General features: G+C 49.7%; 1 protein-coding gene across 13 annotated transcripts in view; it reads left to right on the top strand.

Moving 5' to 3' along the window:
• TACC2 (transforming acidic coiled-coil containing protein 2) overlaps positions 1-17,088 on the top strand; it is a 264,177-nt gene extending 247,089 nt beyond the window's left edge. For all 13 annotated transcript variants that reach the window (XM_049855746.1, XM_049855751.1, XM_049855752.1 and 10 more), the window contains 7 exons: positions 4,340-4,483; positions 4,935-5,011; positions 5,990-6,033; positions 12,854-13,014; positions 13,264-13,370; positions 14,088-14,208; positions 16,539-17,088. In XM_049855746.1, coding sequence (XP_049711703.1) covers positions 4,340-4,483; positions 4,935-5,011; positions 5,990-6,033; positions 12,854-13,014; positions 13,264-13,370; positions 14,088-14,208; positions 16,539-16,604 — 720 coding nt within the window. In that variant the 3' untranslated portion in view covers positions 16,605-17,088. The remainder of the gene's footprint in view (positions 1-4,339; positions 4,484-4,934; positions 5,012-5,989; positions 6,034-12,853; positions 13,015-13,263; positions 13,371-14,087; positions 14,209-16,538) is intronic.
• Positions 17,089-18,669: the final 1,581 nt, after the last annotated feature.

Genomic DNA, 18,669 nt, shown 5'->3' on the forward strand with positions numbered 1-18,669 from the left:
AGACAGCAGCTGGGCCTTCAGTTTGCTCTTTTTTCTACCCATATATATCAGCTGCAGGTGACATAGCGCAGTCTTTTTGGCAGTGTGGTCTGAAACTGTTGCTAATGCAAAAATGAAATCACTTGGAACAAAAAATCAGATTGAGGGATGGAATCTGAATGAAATATGGTGGGTTGTCTGGCCATTCCTGAGAGCAGTTCAACTTACATTTCCCTTTAGACTGATGGGGAGTGGGGAAGCCTTTGAGGAACTGCAGCTGGTTTTCTCTAGCTCGTTAGTAAGAAAACATCACAGGAGGGACAGCCCAGAGGAGTTGGGGTGTCTGGCTGCAGCCTCGTTATTACTTTCCTTCCATACACTTCTGGTTCAACTGAATTTTGTCGGGCCCTCCTGGGGCTAAATGTGACAAGAGCCCCTGGCCGAGTGGTGCAGCAGCCCTGGATTGAACAGTGAGCTCAACTAGGAGAGGCAGAACTGCAATGTCCTGTCTCTACAGCCTTCCAAGGGGGTACAGTGCACGAGGGGATTGATTTCCCTTGTGTCTATAACAGATACTGGTTATGATCCTTAAAGTTGTTGGCCTTTCTGGATTAGAGGAACCTAGTTTACAGACTGTAGGATGTATGTGGGGATCTTGGAGAGAAGAATCATGGGAGTGGTAAATTCTGGTGCCATGGGGAGGAAAGATGTTGTCAACCTCCAGGGTCTGATTCCTGCTGGAGTCCTGATTTGTTAGAGGCAGATGCGTGGATGTTGGGTGGACAAGGAGGAAGTTAGGTTGGGCAACCTTCTTCTCTCACCCTCTGTCTCGAAACCACCAAAACCAAAAAAAAAAAAAAAAAAAAAATGCAATCCTGTTAATGTCGAGTCAATTCCGACTCACAGCAATCCAATAGAACAGAGTAAAGCTGCCCCATAGAGTTTCCAGAGCAGCAGCTGGTGGATTCAAACTACCAACCTTTTGGTTAGCAGCTACGCTCTTAACTAGTGTGCCACCAGGGCTCTCCCAAAACCACTATCTCCCAACATTTAACAGTGTCTCGAAAGTAGGGAGACATGAAGCCAAGAGAACGGTCTGAAAAGGGGTTGACAGTGGGCTGGCCCATGGGTTTCAGCTTATCTGCCAGTTTCTAGAATCCGTGGTGATTGCCCAGGACCGTGTTGGGAAGGTTTGTGAGGCGGTGTCTTGGGAAAGTGAGAAAGAGGGATCCGTCAGCTGTGCTTTCTGTAGGTGAAGAATAAGGGAGTGGTAGTAGGTACCTTTCTTGTTTTTGCCACCCCTGTGCTTGGGAATTGCTCGGTTGTTAGACTTGGACAGGGCAAGCACCGAGTTAAGGCCACTCTCCTGTCTAACATGGCAACATGGGACTCAGATACCCCATGGGCCCCCCACCTGGGTCCACACTCATGGCCTCAGCCCACTTTGCTGCAGTCTCCCTGCCTAATTGCAACTCCTCCAATCCTCAACCCAGCATGGCTCTCCTGGGGCAGCTCTCCCAGGCTCTGCTCACCCCCCGAGTCGGCATCTGATTGCTCTGGGGTTCAAAGATCCTGCTGTAGCTTGTGGTAGTGCCTTTTGAGGACTGGCCACGGGAGGACCATGAGCCTGGTTGAGTGACAGGACCCCCAGCCCAGGGCTGCAAGGTGGGAGGGATACCAGGCATGAGCCCTGCAAGTCTGAAAGTAGTGACAGTGGCCACTTGGGTTCTTGCAGGGATTGGGGATTTAAGGGAGCTTAAAAAAAAAAATTTTTTTTTTTTTAAATGGAGGGGGTGGAAGTTGGTTCCAAAGGCCTATGCTCTTCTAGGTCATGGCCATTTCACATTTTAATTTGTGATTCTAGTGGCTGTGTGGTCCCTCTAAAGTAGCAAGTGGGAGATTATGTAAGAGAAACAAAGCTTAATCTAAATCTAATCTTAAAATATCAGCAAGAGACAAACCTATTAATTTCAGTGAAAAACGAGTCTTAGTTGTAAGGAAAAACCAGGGTGCGCATGGTGAATTTCATTAACACGCATATACGCAGGCAGTAATTCAAATGGATTCTGAAGTCATCTGTTCCTTTATTGAAAACACCAGGTGGCTAAGATGAAAGGTGCTAGTGAATGACCGTACATGGTAGTAGCCATTTGCATTTACATAGAAATCTCGTTATTTAACTGACTTTTTAATTTTCTTCCTCACTTTACAAAGGACTTCCGGGCAGCTTGGAGATCGTTAATGCCTGGGTTGACCATGTTTAGTTTCTGCCTAGTCTGATAAAGGCAGTTTTAATTAAATGCATTTTCTCTTGCATTTCAGGGAGCTGGTTTGTTTTGGGTCAGAACTGAATCTCGTTTTGAGAAACCTTTTGGCTAACTCTCAGATCCTCACGTTTTTCATCTGCAGAAGGACTAGACTGAGTTAGATGGCATCTAATGTCCTTTTCCTTTTGAAATTCTACTCTATTTTTCTTAAAGCAAAATGTTTTATTAAGAGCGATAGGAATGGTTTGTTTGTTTTTTAATCCTCTTCACAGCTTTTATAAACTTTCTCCTTAAATGCAAATGTTGAGTTTTGGTCTCTAGGTATATAGTTTTCCAGTTACTTCTTAAGAAGTTTCCCCTCCAACAAGAAGAGCCTTGAAAACCATGTCAAACAGCAGAGGGTGGCTCATACACGCGTGAGGCTGTGCCTGGTGGTTAGGTGGCACTGTTTCTTCTGAGAGGTCAACCTGCTGGCTCCTGAGGTTGTCTTGTGGTCACATGTCCTGTAAAATGAGGCTTCTTTGGGACCCAAGCCTGAGAAGGTCCTAGTGCCCCATTTACCACGTGACTGTATGTCTCAAGGATCTGGATGAATGGACAGGGCTGTGTACTCCCCTCTCTGAACAACGGTGGTCACCCAAGTCCCGCTTCAGGGTTAGTCCAGGCAGGGGTAGTAAAATCAAAGCAATAGCAGCTCACTTCCAGGACAACCAAAACCATTTAGTTCACCTTGCATGTGTACAACTAACTGGACCTAACTGCATAACCTCCAGTCCTATCCATTAAACTTCTGTTTGAGTTTTCTAAGCTGTCTCCCAAGTTCATTTCCCCTGATGCTTCAGTAGGGCGAGCTTGCCTGTTCTTGTGATTGAAGAGAAAAATTCTGCTCAGGTACCTTGAGTTGTTGGTTCTTTTGTCTTATCTGCTGCCCTTTTAAAGGTGCATCCTCATTTTTTTCCCAAATATCCCTCTTTGCACTGGAGAGTAGTGTTCTGTTCACTGCTCAATTTACTCTCGTCCATTTCCTGAGGAAGAAGCAGCCATACTCTGCCTGTTAGACCACCGTTACTTAATGAGCATTGGACTTCGGTAACCAAGGTGGAGCCTTGCCTTGGCAACCACAACAGCTCCATGAGGTTAATGAATAGGACTGTGAGTTTGGTTGGTTTGATGTGTCTTTTGCAGTAGAAGTAGACTGACAACCTGGCTGTGCTGGTAGAGGAGACTCCTAACACCGCATCTCAACTGTGTTGGAAACTGCTGAACATTTGTTCAAAGGGAAGGGGCAGGTGGGGGCAGGGAGACCAGAGGCCGCTCCTCTGCTCCCAGGAGGGTCATGTTTGTCCTCTACAGAAGGATACAACAGTCAAACCAATGCCACTTGGGTGGAGGGGATCATACCACTTGTTGAGGGTCCTACCAACAAATGTGGATATTCTCATTGATCTGGTTTTTAGTTTTCCCGTTGACCTAATGGTCTTTGTGACAGCATAACTCCATGTTATGTTACCTTTAAGGAATCCAGAAACTCTAGCTTTTTGAAGGTGACGGTGATTGACTGACAACTATGGTAGGCCTTAAACTTTGTGTGAATCACATGCTATCAAATGGAGCTAAACAAATGCCCCCCAAATAGAAATGTGGGTAGTCTTACAAAAATGATCAAATCTGCTGTTATTCAAAACTAGGCAGACGTAGAGTAGAATTCAACATCATTCACCATCAAGCTTTTCGTTGGGAAGCGGAGCCTGCTGAATGATTACCTTGGTTCTTACGTGTCGTGCCTAAGTGCGTTGGAGTCTGATAAATGGCGGCGATAAGCAGGCACCAGACATGCTTGAGTCCAAGGGCGTGGAGTTCAGGGGCCTCCACCATTAGCCTCTTTGTCTGCTCGCACAGGTGCAAAATGATAGATTTCCATAGATTGTACCCAGCGTCTCCCCTTCCATTAGTTGTTGCATTTTCTCATGCTATTGGTGGTCTTTGTTTCCAGTCCATACAAATGACCCATTCACCAGACGATAAATACAATCTTCTTTTGTCATATGATTAATGTTAACTTTTTTTTTTTTTAATGGGAAACCATTCCACAGAGAGAGGCTGCTCACCCAACAGATGTCTCCATCTCCAAAACAGCCTTGTACTCCCGCATTGGGACCTCTGAGGTGGAGAAAGCCCCAGGCCTTCTGTACCAGCAGCCCAGCTTGGACTCTGCATTGCAGATCGCCAGGGCAGAGGTACGGGGGTGTGTGGCTTGGAGAAGGCCAGCACCAGTACCAGTGGGGAAAGATCATTTCTGCCATGTGTAAATAAGAAATGTGTATACCTACAGCCCACGAAGCAAGGGCCTCTGGAGATGAATTTTCTCCTCAGAACACTACAGGCAGAGATGGTGGCAAACCATGGGCTTTGTTATTCCTAGATACCATTGTTTAACTGGCCTTTCCGGCTTTGACTTATAACAAAAGACATATGCATTTTGGTTGTTCCCCAGTAGGCATTGTGGAAGTCTGGTATCTGGCCTGTTTCTTCCTCATGCTCGGGAAGTTGTCTGAATATAACTACACGTTGGTGTAAGGGGTCTAAATTCCATATGCATTCCGTTTCTCCTTGTCTTGGTCTGTGAATGGCTCCAATCTGAATTCACCCCTTTAGCGCTAACCATTCTTTTCTTCTCCCTGATACTAGATCATAACCAAGGAGAGAGAGGTCGCAGAGTGGAAAGATAAATATGAAGAAAGCCGGAGGGAAGTGATGGAAATGAGGTGGGTTGTTCAGCCCAGGCTTCCTGGATCTTTGGAGTCTTCTGGAATCAGGGTCATGGATTTGCTGGTGGCTGACAGCTCTTGGTTCCCTTGTGGGGAGTGATTATTGGATAATGTAGGTGACACCCCTGAGTCTTTTTGAGAGGTTGCTTCTAGAAGGTTGACTTTGAAGGAAGGGCTTTGTCACCCCTCTCAGTCCTTTCATGGGGGGCAGCATGAGACAGTCTTCCCAGCAGGTAATCTTAGTGCTTTTGTGCAGTTACTGTTTATTGAGGGTACCCAAGAGCTGCTTCTCCAGGCCTGTCCCTCCCACCCTCACACACACAGGTGAGTGAGAAGTGGTCTCTGGGCCTTGAGGAGCTTCCACTGTCATAGAGAAGGTAAGACTCATGTACGGTGGCGCCAGGTGTATGAGATGCTTTAGAAAAAGGAGATGCAGATAAAGTGCTATGGATTTCCAAAGAGGAGCCATGGAAGGCTTCCTGGAGGAGGCAGCATTTGAGTTGGACCTTGAGAAACAAGTAGACTATGCCAGGTAGAAATAAAGAGGGGACGTAAACAGCATGAACAAAGAAAGGCGTGGAGGTGAGACAGCCCAGACCAAATAAGAAACAGTTAGTTCTCACTGAGCCACTGTGTTCACAGGATGGTGTAGAAGGAGGTAAGGTTGATGAGGGAGATCGCACCCAGACTGCAGGAGGCTTCATTATCAGGTGAAGCTTTCGCCTTTTTTTTTTTTTTCCCGTTAGCGGGCAGTAGGAGGCATTGGAGGTTTTGCACAGGGAGTGGCGTATTAGTCGTGCACTGGGAAAATGCATCTTTTTGTGTGTGCAAGGAGAGGGCTGAGGCTGGAGGTGGCCCTAGAAGCGTGGGTCTGTCCTGTGTACACTTGCTGTTGCCGTCTAGCTCATGGGCCCTTGAGTGAGATTAAAATGGCTCTGTTGTCATGGTTCCAACACGCGTTCACTTCTCTTACAGGAAAATAGTGGCTGAGTATGAGAAGACCATCGCTCAGATGATAGGTAGGTGTCTGACCCGCGGCGGCTCAGGCCTACCTGAGGCTTCTAGACTGTGTGCGTGTGGGAAGGATGTGACTGAGCGCGTTCCCTTCAGGAACTCCTCAAAGCCTAAGGTCCTTCAAAGCACCACAGATCGTGGCTCTGTCCAGAACAGAGAGCCTGGGCACTGAAACCTAGAAACACCCACTAGGATGTCCCTTAGCACTACTTATGCCTGGGGAAGCCATCACAGTCACCTGAAGGCTACCATCTGGCCCAGCTGAGGACTGTCCAGTTCACCAGGAAAGAGATTTGGGGAATTGATTGAGTGCTCATGGAATAGGAATCAAATCCCTAAATCCCAACCTTAGTTTAGACTCAAGTGACAAAACGCCCTGCTCAGCCTTTCCACAAGGGTCAAGGGCAAGGACAGCAGAGCTTGGGGCAGTCCAGCTGCCCCTCGCCTTCCTCCTGTGACCACCGTGGCAGACACTGTTCACTGATCGCAGCACTCTTTCTCGCTGAGATTGGACAGTGCCTCAGAATCCTTAACATAGCATCCCTGGCAGCCGGTACTGACCGTGCTGAGGCAACCAAGACCAAACCCGTTCCCATCAAGTCAGTTCTGGCTCATAGCAACCCTGCAGGACAGAGCAGAACTGCCCCACAGGGTTTCCAAGGAAAGCGGTTGGTGGATTTGAACTGCCGATGTTTTGGTTAGCAGCCGAGCTCTTAACCACTGTGCTGCCAGCAGGGCCCCAAAGACAGCCTTAATTTATAAGCTACACACACCTGGGTCTCCTTGAGCTCTCTTTTTACTACAGATTATAAGAAAGGACTTTGCACAAATTTCAAGCCCACGTTTTTACACTAACGATTGCTATTCAGAAGATGCTGCTATGACTCTCAGGGGCAAGTTGTTGCCTTTTTAAATTTTTTTTTTATCTATTTACTTACTTATTTGCTTAGGTCCACAATATCCCCCATTTTTAGAAAATCTTTCTCTCTTAAGAAAATGTGGAGTAGAATCCCAGCACACTCTGAGTGCAGTTATGTGTCCATGCTCGACACTTTGCTGGCAGATACCCTCTCTCTCTCGCAGACATTTGGATCTGTGAGTCACATCACACCTCTAGCTTGTCCCCAGATAGAGATAAAAGCAGCCTGTGGACTGTGAAGAGGCCAACAGTCAAATGCTTTCCATTCACCGAAGGGGCTTTCATTTGGATTTATTGTAATAAAGGCGATTTCACCCCAGGACTCACAGAGGCGGCCATTTGGATGTTTCTGAGGCTCAGCCTCATGGCACATGCTTCCTATCAAAAAGAAATGTCTTTATTCCATTGGTATAAGAATTTATGGATACATATGAATGAGTTTTTTTTAAAATCTCTTGGAATTGAAAATGCTGATCAAAGTGCTCAGGATGAAGGATTTACATCCACTATTGTTTGGCAAATTGAGCAAAACCTTTTGGTCTCCTGGAGTCTCGGGATGTGAGACCATCAATTAGACCTGCCAGCACTCGTCTGGAAACATCCATCTACGTCTCAGAGTCATACGTTTTTATTTTTGTTGTTAGTGGTGACGTTTAGACAAATGTTGGAAGCAGAGTGGGAGGGTGTGGGCTTTACTCCTGAGAGAAGACTGCCCGGTGCCATCTTCTCTTGCTCAGTTGGCAGATTTGTAGCCGACGGTCCCTCTTGAAAACTGAGAGTGAGAGTCTGTCTAGTTGGCATAAGTGTCCTGCCCTATGGTGGCAGGTTATTCAGTGCTGAGCCTTCCTTCACAGAGTTTGTACAGGGAGAAGGCTTCCAACAACATTCTCAGTCCCAGTCAGTATGGAGGGGACATAGAATGTGAATGTAACTAAGCCCCCCTTCCCAAGAAGGCCATCTACATTCATCCCTCCCACCCTGAGTCGGGGATTGTGGCCACACATGCCCACCCCATCCCCCACCCCTCACCCTTTCTTCTGCTCCCATACCACTCTCTGGCCCCAAAAGAAAATTGGTGTGTTTGGTCTGAGGGTCCGTCTGGCTCCTGAAGAGCTGTGAACACACCCCCTTTTGAGCATTTCCTGCCCTGGGAGTTTTGAGTACTCTCTGGGATGGTTCCATGAGACCGCCTCCAGCATCCCTAGCCGGGAGCAACATTGTCACTCAGGGAGGTGTCTCACTGTGTGTCCGATCCCCATCCTCACCCACCATCCTCTTCCTTCTCCACCTTTCCAGAGTTTTTCTCATTGGAAAGGTGGCACATCTGTGGTGGTCATTGATTAGGGCCACCATAGATTTCGAGGTCCTCATGTCCTTATAGAGGATAGTAAGGGACAAAGACATGGCTGAGACTCGCTGTCACTGTGGGCAGGATATGCCTTCTTTCTGGCCAGGGTTACATGGAAACACAGTCACACGTCTCACCTGGGCTCCATCTTTCTTTTCATGTTCTCACTCACCTATCCAGCAGCCCTGGGGAAAGGCAACACTCAGACCAGAGAGCTTGACACTCAGGACCAGAGTGACTTCAGCTGCATTTTGAAGTTAAAACCAGTCCCCCCACCCCCCAATGCTAGCTCCTCCTGGCTCCAGCCTGGCTCTCTGGCTTCCATAAGGCTTTCACCAATGCCCCATGCCAACGTGACATCCTGTTCTGCCATCATGGTGCATTCTCATCAAATGTCACTTTAAAAGAGACTGTGTTTTATTAAGCTCAAGGATCGAATATTCAGAATTCAGAACAAAGAGAGACTTCTGTGCTTTCTGCCTTCCAGGTTGTTGCAAATGATTTTTTTCTGCTTTCCTAACAACTGTCCTGATTATCTGTTTTGCTTCCATTTTCTGTTGCTTCTTGTCCTTTGCTTGCAAAACAAACAGGCAAGCCTGGTAAGTAAACGCTTTTCACCTAATTTGATACCTGCCCATTGTAACCCTTGTTTGGTTTAATTTCTCCTTATTTTTTTGCTTTCTTTCTTTTTTTTTTTTGCTTTTGTGTATTTGCTGCAGTCCCCACACAGTTTAGTGATGCTTAGTCAGAAAAAAGCCAGGGCCATCTTCGGGGGCATTGTTTTCTGGTTGAGTCTAGAGCACCTTTGGTTTAAGGCTGATTTCCTGATTTGCAGACCCTGGCTGCGTTTGTAATTTACAGAAAGATTGGTGAAGAATTCTTGCCGCCTCTGCCTCCTGGGAACTGGGGAATTCTATTTTGAAAAAGGTTATGTCGGGCGGGAAGGAAACTTGAGGCAGGCAAAATCTCTGCTTCAGGAAACCAGATAGACTGTCCTTTGATAAATAGCTCCATTTCCAAGTGGAGTGACATGCAGATGTGACCTCAAATAAGCCCCGAATATTCATCATACAGCATTGAGGAAGCAACTAAAATTCAAAGACTAAAAAGAAGCATTTGGTGACTAGTGGAACTTTGAAATGCCGTTTCTGTTAGGAGTCTAGAGGTAGCAAGCAGATTGCCAGAGGTTCTGTTCTCACTGGAGTCCCTGGGTCGCACGAATAGTTAATAAGCACTCACCTACTAGCAGAAAGGTTGACAGTTCAAACCCACCCAGAGGCAGTTTCGGAAGACAGGCCTGGCGATCTGCGTCAGAAAGGTCACAGCCGTTGGAAACCCCATGGAGCAGTTGTACTCTGCACACATGGGGTCACCATGAGTCAGAATTGACTCAGTGGCAGCTAACAATTGTTCTCTGTGTTAAAAAGCTTCTTAATGAATCACTGCAACCCACCATCTCAGCAGTTACGGGTGACTGTTAGGAGGTTGCATCACAGACAACGATGCTGTCAATAACAAAAAAAAACCCAAACTCATTGCCATTGAGTCGATTCCAACTCATGGCAACCCTATAGGACAGGGTAAAACTGCCCCATAGGGTTTCCAAAGCTGTAAATTTTTATGGCAGCAGACTGCCACATCTTTCTCCCACAGAGCTGCTGGTGGGATCAAACCACCATCCTTTTTGGTTAGCAGCCAAGGGCTTAACCATTGGGCCACTAGAGTTCCTTCTCTTCATGATAACCCAACAAATAACCCTTTGTCATTGAGTTGATTCTGACTCACAGCGACCCTATAGGCAGCGTAGAACTGCCCCATAGGATTCCCAGTGAGCAGCTAGTGGATTTGAACTGCTGACCTTTTGGTTGGCAGACAAGGTTTTAACCAGTGTTGATGATCAGCCCCTGTTAACTGGGTTCTTACTCTGTGTACCGGGCTTTATCTGCATCCTCTCATTTAATCTTCCCACCAGTGCCCTGAGATAGTTTCCCTTATCTCAGGTGACGAAGCTGAAGCTTAAAAACCCACCAAAAGAAAAAAAGGTGATGAAGCTGAAGCTTACACAGGTTAAATAGTCTGCCCAGGGTCACACAGCTGGGATGTGTCAGAGACAGGAACCAAACTCAGCAGTCGGATTTCAGAACCTGGCTCTTACCCACTGTCCTGTGCAGCTCCAGGCTGCCAGTACCAAGAATGCTGAGAGTCATGTGACTGCAGAGGCTGAAGGACATCAGGCATCTTCTGGCCAGGAGCTCTCAAAGTGTGGTCCCTGGACCAGAAGCATCAGCGCCCCTGGAGAACTGGTTAGAAAGGCACCTTCTTGGGCCCACCCCAGGCCCCGGAATCAGAACCTGTATTTTAACCAGCCCTCCAGGTGGATGTGAGAACCACTGCTCACGGTCAGTCCCTTCCTTCGGGAAACAAGGCCCTGGGACTCAGGGAGCTCAGGACTTTAGAACAGCTTGAGCAGAGCTGGAGGTAAAACCCAGATGGTGGCCCAGTTCCCGCCCTCCCCACCACATTGCGAGAATGTGCCTCACTCAGGAATGCAGCAAGGGCTGCCGTTAGGAGCTGAAGGGGAAACACCACACAAAGCCTACCCACTGTTCAGGGACCCCGTCATTCCAAGACCACTGGGAGACGTGAGCATGGGCTCTGACTTTGCGTCTGGCTCTCTGCTTCTGGTTGTGAGGCCTTGAACCAAGGGCTTAGCTTCTCAAGCCCTCTGTTTTGCCATCCGTAAAATGGGGCTAAGAAAACCCACCCCTCAGTTGCTGTGAGGCTTCACAAGTTCATTCATTCCACATGCATGTATTGAGTCCCTCTGTGTGCCAGGCCCTGGGGACAGAGCAGTGGACTAAACAGACTCAGGTCCCAGCCCTCGTGAAGTACACATTCCGGGGGAGATGAGCAACCCATACACATGTGCACACACAGACATGCGTACATGCACGTACAGACATGCACACGTGTATGGGCGCAACACAGCACACGTACACACAGTGCACATGCACTTGAACACATGCACACAGGCGTGCACACGTGTGTGCACACACAGCACACAGGAATGCATGCACATGTGTGTACGCTTGCAGCAGACATGCACAAGCACACGTACACACGTGCACACACAGATGTGTATAATACAGTGATAGGGAGTGATGACTGCTGTGAAGAGCAAATTAAAAAGAAGACTGTGGACTCAGGAAGGCGCCCGTGGGGAGGTGACAGGAGCAGGGACCTGTGTGGAAGCTGAGGGAGCGTGGGAAGGCGTGGGGCTGATGTTCCTGCAGGAGGGGGAGGCAGTGTGGAGCCAGGGGCAGGAACCCACCCGGTGCGCTGGAGGCCATGTGGCCGGAGCCAGGAGGGGCACACGGGCCATGAGGCCGGCAGAGAGCAGAGCGGCAGAGTTGGATTCTGTCCCAAGTGCAGGGAGGCCACTGGGGGGCTCTGAGCAGGAGACAGGATGGTTTGTGTCTTAGGAAGCTCAGTCTGGGTGCTGGGTGCTGGCTAGGAGGCATTGACCAAGGAGAGCAGTCAGCATGGCGCCAGCCCATGGAAGTGCGTGGTAGGTGCTGGCTGCTGCTAGGGTTGTGGCTGCTGTCATCATCCCTGAATGCATGCCATGCCGTCCTGCAGAGGCAGCTCCCCAGGTGGCCTGGGCCTAAACAAGGCAGCTCTGGCTCTCCTGAGCCCTCCCCCGGGAGCTCTGAGAGGGGGCTTCTCCTGCCCAGCTCTCTGCTATCATCGAGGCTCCAGGCAGTTAGAACAAACAGTTCCTCACCCACCTGGGTCGGTGAGGGGCCAGCACTGAGGAGAGAGCTTCAACCAGGGGGGCGTAAGCTGTGCGGGCAAGGGACTGTGATGTGGCCATCAGAGAAAGCCTCTGACAGAAGAAATGCCTGTCAAGACGCTTGGGGTGGACTGTCTGCTGGTGATGGCCAAGGGCCGAGAGGTGGGGCTGCAACAGGGCAGGTGCTCCCCCGATCAGCTCCTGTGCCCTGAGGCAAAACCCCATCTGTCTGGTGCATAACTGAGAAGCTCACATCCTACTTGGACATAAATAGCCCCAGTTTTCCTGGCCTTAAGACACTCACTCTAGCCGAGAATGCTGCCCATCTACGCGAGACGGGATTTCAAGGGAGACGGTTATGTTGGCCTTGGGTTCCTGGGGTCTTTTAAGGATGAGAAAGCCTCTTTTTCTTTTTCTGGTACAACTGAGGAGGGTCACCCTCACAGCCCAGGCGGCAGCACCTTTTCATTTTCCCTAACACAAAATTCACGAGTGACTTTTGTATATTTTTAAGGGGCTACATTGATCAGGTTGGAAGAATAGTGGTAAATTCCCACCCCATCCGATGCTGCCCAGGGTCTGGATGCTTCTTCCCTTAGAGATAGACCCTAGGTGGCCTCTGGGGGAGGGGGCTTGTCCCAAAGAAAAGCTGGGGCCCCAGGTGCCCCCCGCTAGTTAGCCTGAGTTGCCTGGAGGTCTCTGCTGGCCTGGGGACCCGGCTTGTGTCCACGGTCTCGATCGCCTTGCTCCTGTCTCTCCCACCAGAGGACGAGCAGCGGGAGAAGTCTGTCTCCCACCACACCGTCCAGCAGCTGGTCATGGAGAAGGAGCAGGCCCTGGCCGACCTGAACTCCGTGGAGAAATCGCTGGCCGACCTTTTCAGGAGATACGAGAAGATGAAAGAGGTCCTGGAGGGCTTTAGAAAGGTGTGTTAGTGTTGGGGGGCTGGCATGCAGGTGGGTGGGGAGGGGGCGGAGAAGGTAGGACAGGCTGGGAAAGCTCACGAGGAACCCTGGGGTGGGGGGCTCTAGACGGCAGTTTCCAACAGCCTGTGAGGAGGGAGTTCTCGCAGGCTGGGCTGTCTGCAGTTATACCTGCATTAGAGGGTTCCTGGGGCTCCCGGTGCCGCTGTGCATCTCTTATTGTGGGCTGCCCCCCGTCCTCTGTCGTGTCAGAATGAAGAGGTGCTGAAGAAGTGCGCCCAGGAGTACCTGTCCCGAGTGAAGAAAGAGGAGCAGAGGTACCAGGCCCTGAAGGTACACGCAGAGGAGAAACTGGACAGGTAATACAGCACTCACTCTGCTCCTGGGGAGGCGCCCATCAGACCCTTCTGCTAGGCCGGCCAGTTCCAGCACCTGCCTTGGCCCGGAGGAAGCAGATTATGCCTGTGTGTTTTTCCAAGAGATTCATGATAAGGGTTGTTGTTGTTAGCTGCCATCAAGTCTGCCCCGTACTCATTGGGGGTTCAGTGGTAGAATTCTCACCCTCCGTGCTGGAGACCGGGTTCAATTCCCAACTAATGCACCTGAAGTGCAGCTACCAGCATCCCTCAGCGGTGTGTTACATGTTGCTATGATGCCGAATAAATTTCAGCAGAGCTGCTAGACTAAGACTAGGAAGAAGGACCTGGCAATCTAATTCTGAAAATCAGCCAGTGAAAATCCTATGTGTCACAGCAGTCTGATCCGAAACCAATCGTGGGACTTGCATAGGACCAGGCAGCGTTTTGTTCTGATGTGTAGGGTGCCGCCATGAGTCAGGGCCCTTACGCTGTCAGTTAGCATTATTTTGACAAGCAAAGGATGCATGTTGTCATTTCTAGGGGACCTGCTCAGAGCACCTGGGCATCATGGGAACAGGAGGCAGGGTAGTTCTCATGGCGTCCTGTGCATGGAGCACCGTCGGGTGGGGTGGATTCACACTGTGCTCGTGTCCGGGGTTGGGAGGCAGGAGGTGTCCAGGGTGAATGGTGACATTCCCTGAATCCTCATCCCCACAGGGCCAATGCTGAGATCGCCCAGGTCCGAGGCAAGGCGCAGCAGGAGCAGGCTGCCTATCAGGCCAGCCTGCGGAAGGAGCAGCTACGCGTGGATGCGCTGGAGAGGACGCTGGAGCAGAAGGTAACAGGCAGCAGTGGGTGTCTCTAGACAGGCAGCGGTGCTCTTGGGGCCGGCCGGCCAGTCCATCTGATAAATAGGCGGTGAGAGGCTGGGCCTGGCAGTGCCCACTGCTGCTCCCAGGACAGAGCCAGGGCGACGCTCCCATGACGAAGTCATGTCCTTGCATGACGAGGGCATGTCCTTGTTCTCCAGCTCAAAGATCCAGTTTAATGCCTCCCTTCTGCCTTTCCTGGAATTGCTGCCTTCTTGGGTGTTTATTGGCGTGTTACATTCCTTTTTAGCATTCATTCATTCATTGATTCATTTGTCAAATATTTATTAAGCACCTACCATGTGCCAAGCAAGAAGCCCTGGTAGTGCAGTGGTTAAGCGCTCAGCTGCTAACCAAAAGGTTGATGTTTTGAACCCCCCAGCTGCCCCTCAGGAGAAAGATGTAGCAGTCTGCTTCCGTAAAGGTTACAGCCTCAGAAACCCTATGGGGCAGTTCTGCTCTGTCCTAAAGGGTCACTATGAGTTGGAATTGACTCAATGGCAGCAGTGTTTTTTTTTTTTTTTTTAATACCAGACATAGCGCTTTCAGGCCTGCATCCAGTATACTTACTGGTGAGTGGGTGAGGAGTGGAGTCCCTCCTGGTTGTAGAGGACAGCTCCTGTTTTAATGAGACTCAGAACCGTGACCCACCCAGGCAGGCCTTGTATGAAGCAGTGGGCTCTTCACCGACTCAGGGCTTTGTAAAGACTTTTGCACAGTGGGCTAAGCTCTACCATGGAGCAGTTTTCTTGGCAACAGGCCGACGGTGCCAGGCTAGAGCTTGGCGAACCTCCAGGAGTCCATAGCTAATGGGTATGCTGGTGCCTGTCAGCTATCAGAAGGCACATGTTGTTTCTAATAAGTATAATGGCAAAGCCGTACGGAAGCTGGGTCAGCCTGAATTTGCGTGCCAGGCTTGCCACGTCTGACTGGCTGTGTGACCTGAGGCATGATGCTTAACCCCTCTGAGCCTCATTTCCTCACTGACAAATGGGGATCGTAATGGTCTCCTTTAAGAGACTGAGATTGTAGCGCCTGGGGTGTGTTTAGCACCCTAACTGCAAAAATGCGTGGTTCACTGTGAGCAGCAGCCACAGCAGTGGTCGAGATTATAGGGGTGGCGTGTGTGCCGCATCACCTTCAGACCCTGCCCTGCCCCATGCAGCGCACCTTGGAGCTGTTGACCTCAGCTGTGAGTTCTAGACCTGAGGGGACTGAGGTAACATCCCAGGCAAGGCTCCCCCAGCAGGCGGGGACTGTCATTTCTCCCCCGCCACCAAGGGCCGATTCTTCTCAAGCACTGGCATGGGGTAATGGTACCAGGGGCCCTGACCTGGGAACTCAGGAGAAGGTGCTGTAGGCTGGAACCTATCTCAGGAGGCTTTACCTTCCCAGGAAGGGACTCTACAGCCCCAGGGAGAGGCTCTGGTTGAGACACAGGTCCCATGGGACCTTGGGGAGTAACTGGCTGTACAGTGTAACCCAGCCTTCCAGAAAGATCTTGCCCCTTGGAGAGGGCAGTTCAAGGTTGATTGTGCTATTAAACCAGGTCAGTCTGTGGAGGCCAGGTGAGCCATGGCCTGAGCCGCTGTCATGGCAGCTTAGGGCTCGTCACCCAGCCTGACCAGGAATAGAGCTGGGCCAGCCACGCTGGAGGGATCAGCCTGCTGGATCCCATTTCTTTGAGAGGGAAATGTTGTAGGGTGAGCTGTGTTAAACAAGCACTGGGTCGATCCCCTGGAGTGGGCCCAGAGGACAAATGAAGCGTGCTTCCGGGGGCGTGGGAAACTTCGTGTGTCTGCCCCCAAGTGTCTGTCCTCCGGCCACCCTCCTGCAGGGTGTCTAGGGGTAACGCTACTGGCCCCCATCCAAGGAGACTGCCCAATCCCTCCCTGTGGCATTTCTTTAAAAACCCACCCAGACCCTCCTTTTTAGTCCACTTCCTTCGGGACAAACAGAAGGGAACCAATGCTAGTTAAGCACCCTGAGTGCTTGTCACTTTGTGGGGAACTTTACATTCCTTCTCCCCTTTAGTTACCAGAAAGACAGATGTTATCCACATTTTGGAGATCAGGAACCCGAGGGTCAGAGGGGTTGTGTAATTTGCCTGAGGCCACACAGCTAGAGCTGGGATGATGTATATACTCAGGTAGTTTGACTCCAAGTCATCTCTCTTGCTGCTTTCAATAACTTGGGGGGAGCCAAGAGGCCTGGTGGACCCCACCTCCCCAAAAGAGCGTGGCGACCTTCTGATTGGATTGATTTCTAACAACAACCTCTTTCTCGTCTTCACTTTCAGAATAAAGAGATAGAAGAACTCACCAAGATTTGTGACGAGCTGATTGCCAAAATGGGGAAAAGCTAACTTTGAACCAAATGTCTGGACTTGACCGTTGCGTGCAATATGACCGTCGGCACACTGCTGTCCTCCCGGATACATGGACAGACCTGTTTTGACTTTTTCGTATGCACTACTGTATTTGCTCTCTAAATGACGTTGATTCGATTGTATGCAGTACTAAGGAGACTATCAGAATTTCTTGCTATTGGTTTGCATTTCCCTAGTATAAATTCATAGCAAGTTGACCTCAGAGTTCCTGTATCAGGGAGATTGTCTGATTCTCTAATAAAAGACATATTGCTGACTTTGGCTTTGCCCTTTGTACCCGAGTTCCCAGGGTGAGCAGCTTTTGGATTTAATATTATAAACGTGTACAGCTTGCACAGGGACTCTTGCCTTAAGGAGTGTAAACTTGATCTGCATTTGCTGATTTGTTAAAAAAAAAAAAAAGAAAATGCATGTTTCAAATAAAATTCTCTATTGTAAATAAATTTTTTTTCCTTTGGATCTTGGCAATAAGTGTGGCTATGGTTTATTTTCTGGGAAGGGCTGAGTCTTTTCTCGCCTTGGTTACATAATAGGAGATTTGGCCTTTAGCTCTTCTCTGCCTGGGCTCATTTCTTTGTCCGTGGATTTAAATAACATTTCTTTCATTGCTGGGGACGCTGGGCTTGTAAGATGAAGCTAGTGAGAAATATTGACTTGCTACTTAAATAATTAAGCGAATGTATTGTTAGCTTAGTTTTTTTTTTTTTTTTTTACAAAGCCTCTTTGACTTTAAGGGGGAAAATCTGTTTCCTGCATTGGCTCAAGGAAGCATCAGGCTGTCATTCTCCCTGTTCGATCCCTCCATGTGCAAAGATGAACCCTGAAACATCCATTCCCCTCTAAAGGGTTAGGAAAGAGCAAGTAATTACCAGTGGGAGACAGGTAATTAAGCCACTTTTAGATTAAACTAACCAAGTGTCTGCTGTTAGATTCTTTAATTGCTCCTGACTTGCTCAGGGACCCCAAGTTAAAAGACAGCTGGTGGAGGCCAGAGAAATTGGGAAGGCGTATTAGCTTCCCAAGGAGTTCCTGAGTTGAACTAACAGTTAAGCACTGGTCTACTAACCAAAAGTTTGGTGGTTCGAACCTACCCACAGGTGCCCCAGAAGACAGGTCACACGCCCTCTATGGGCCCAGGTCTTCCTATTGTAGGGGAATACTTAGGAAGCATTCTGAGTCTGCCCTTAGGATGTGATCCCTGGTCTCCAAGACTGCAGGGCCTGTTGTTGTTAGGTGCCACTGAGTTGATTCCAACTCAGAGTTGACCCCGTGCAACAGAGTAGAACTGCCCCATAGGGTTTTCTAGGCTGTCATCTTCACAGGAGCGCATGCCAAGTCTTTATCCCACAGAGTTGCCGGGCGGGTTCTAACTGCCAAGCTCTCATTTAATGGCCGAGGGTTTACCTGTTTGCGTCACCAGGGCTCCTAGGTCCCCAGGCTCATGGGTTCCTTTGTGTGGAGGCTGGAGCTGAAGGAGATGGAGAGAGGGCCTAGAGGAGTGTCCTCACGTGTACTCTTCAGCTTGATGTGGAGCCCTGTTGTCAAGTCTGGGCTCAGCTCCCCTGTTGTTCTCAGGGACTATAAAAACAGTGCTCCTTGTTTGCAGGGTGGGAACAGCAGCGGGCCACCAGGGAGGTCGTTGTATGGCTGGTGCGCTCGGCTTCTCTCTGTCTCATCCGAATACATGTTTCCCATCAGCTGTCCATGGCCCAGTGGCACCTTCCCAGGCTGGAGGCCATTGGCTGGGCAGGGCTGCCTCAAACCCATGCTGAGAGCCCTGGATCCCTATCAGCCCCATAAGAGAGTGGTGGGTGCCATCCCCCACACCCAGGCCCAGTCTCCAGGGCCAGCGGTCCTGCCTTGAGTGACCGCTAGAGGGAGTCCAGGGCCTAATCTGAGCAGTGCCCCAGCCATGGTACCCAGAGGGCATCCCTGAGTAGGCCATGATGGAGGGGCAGGATGCCTGCATGGTCCTGTATGTCAGAATTTTTAACTGAAATCTCGCGTGGGACCCTACTTTCCAGGTCAGCTGGCTGGGAAA

Source organism: Elephas maximus, chromosome 16, assembly GCF_024166365.1.
Source record: "Elephas maximus indicus isolate mEleMax1 chromosome 16, mEleMax1 primary haplotype, whole genome shotgun sequence".
Classification (NCBI taxonomy): domain Eukaryota; kingdom Metazoa; phylum Chordata; class Mammalia; order Proboscidea; family Elephantidae; genus Elephas; species Elephas maximus.